Raw genomic sequence first — 1,518 nt, 5'->3', positions numbered from 1 at the left:
ATTACAGTGTTTCAATTTAACAAGATTAAGGTGTGATTACATTTGTTATTTTGTAATTTCATAGTTTCTCCATTAAGGGAAGTCAGCATTTAAGATCAGTCACGTTTAATAGCATGCTGAAGTGGGGGAAGAATGCTTATCAGTTTAAGTTCCCAGCCACGTCACTTTCTTTAGTTTGTATTTTCTAATCAGTTATTTCTTTAAATACATCTCTCATATCTTCTTTACAATAATCCAAATTACACACCAGTTTACTTTCTTTTTTTTTTTATCAGAATCAATAGTTTTATTGAAGGTTAAGGTACTCAAATGTTAACAGGTCATAGGCAAAGGGAAGAAACAGAAGTCTCAGATGCGTTAGTAGAGGAGGGAGGGTACAAACAGCTCTGCCCAACAAACATTCCAGATCCAGGGTTTCCATACTTCTCCAAGGCTTGATTTCTCATGGGTCACTTTCCATGCAAAAGATTTTAGAGACCAAATGCAACAGGATTCCTTCAGTTACCAACCAAGAGTCTTTGGGTCTTCTCTCAGGCAAGGCATCCAGTGAAAATAAGATCTAGTTTTCAGATTCCTCTGGAGGATTAAAAAGTCTCTTTCGCATTGCGTTGCCAAGCTCCCTGCTCTTGTTCCTCTTTTCCATGTACTCATTCTTCAAGCATTTTCTCATCTCCCGATCAAGATCATTGCAATGACCAAAAAATTTCAGAATGCTGTGATTTTTGTGACATTCCTTAAGCAAGTTAATCAAGACGTTGCATTCTTCAGTGTGCAAGTGTGGAGATAAGTCAGGATGCATCTTTAGGAGGAGATGGAACACAGCAGAGCAACCCGACTCGCGGCCACACCCGGAAAGCGGAAGCGGTATTCCCCGGCGAAGACGCTGCGCCTGCAAATGCGCGGTCTGGGCGCAGGAGCCGGGCCAGCTCCGGGTGGCGAAGGCAGGGCGCCCTCCACGGCTGACACCGCTTGGCCGGCCCCCAGTTTACTTTCTTTCATTTCTATTTTTGCTTTCTTAAGCTAAATCTCCCCAATATTTTTAGCAGGAAATAGGACAGAAAGCATAAAACTTAAATATGTACAAATATACACGTGTGTACACATATACATGAATACTAAGACAATTCACTGATAGAAATCTCTGCTTACTCACTTCCTAAGAGAAGCAGGGTGTCATGGAGTCATTCACACCCTGGCTCCTGCTGAATGCTGGTGTCCCACAAGATATGAGTTTAACGGAAAGAAGTAAATCATGGTCAAACACTAATAAGAATGCTGCATACTGTAACAGTTTCTTAGAGAATCACAGTGCATATCTGCATATTAAAGTCTCTCACATGTCCCATACGAAGGATGTTCAATTTTCTTTCAATAATTGTATAATATCCATGATTTATTTGATCAAGATTTTTAAAAAATTCTTGGAACATCTACTAAGATATATCAGGACACTACTGTCCAAGGAACACAGTTTAGAAAAGTCAATTAGGGTTGAAAATGCATGGGTTTTATGATGTA

General features: G+C 40.0%; 1 protein-coding gene across 1 annotated transcript; it reads right to left on the bottom strand.

The window, feature by feature from the left end:
- Positions 1-255: 255 nt before the first annotated feature.
- LOC147369859 (COX assembly mitochondrial protein 2 homolog) lies at positions 256-989 on the bottom strand. Its single transcript, XM_086412773.1, has one exon. It carries the CDS (start codon positions 797-799, stop codon positions 560-562), a length of 240 nt encoding a protein of 79 aa, XP_086268899.1. The 5' UTR covers positions 800-989; the 3' UTR covers positions 256-559.
- Positions 990-1,518: the final 529 nt, after the last annotated feature.

The sequence above is a fragment of the Bos grunniens genome, chromosome 7, assembly GCF_055505025.1.
Source record: "Bos grunniens cultivar Pamir isolate PY7600 chromosome 7, Bosgru_T2T1.0, whole genome shotgun sequence".
NCBI lineage: Eukaryota > Metazoa > Chordata > Mammalia > Artiodactyla > Bovidae > Bos > Bos grunniens.
The sequence above is the reverse complement of the archived record's forward strand: the minus strand, read 5'-3'. Positions and strand labels throughout refer to the sequence as shown.

Excerpts from the sequence above, each read along its gene's own strand:
- LOC147369859 (XM_086412773.1), bottom strand. The coding sequence starts at position 799 with ATGCATCCTGACTTATCTCCACACTTGCACACTGAAGAATGCAACGTC.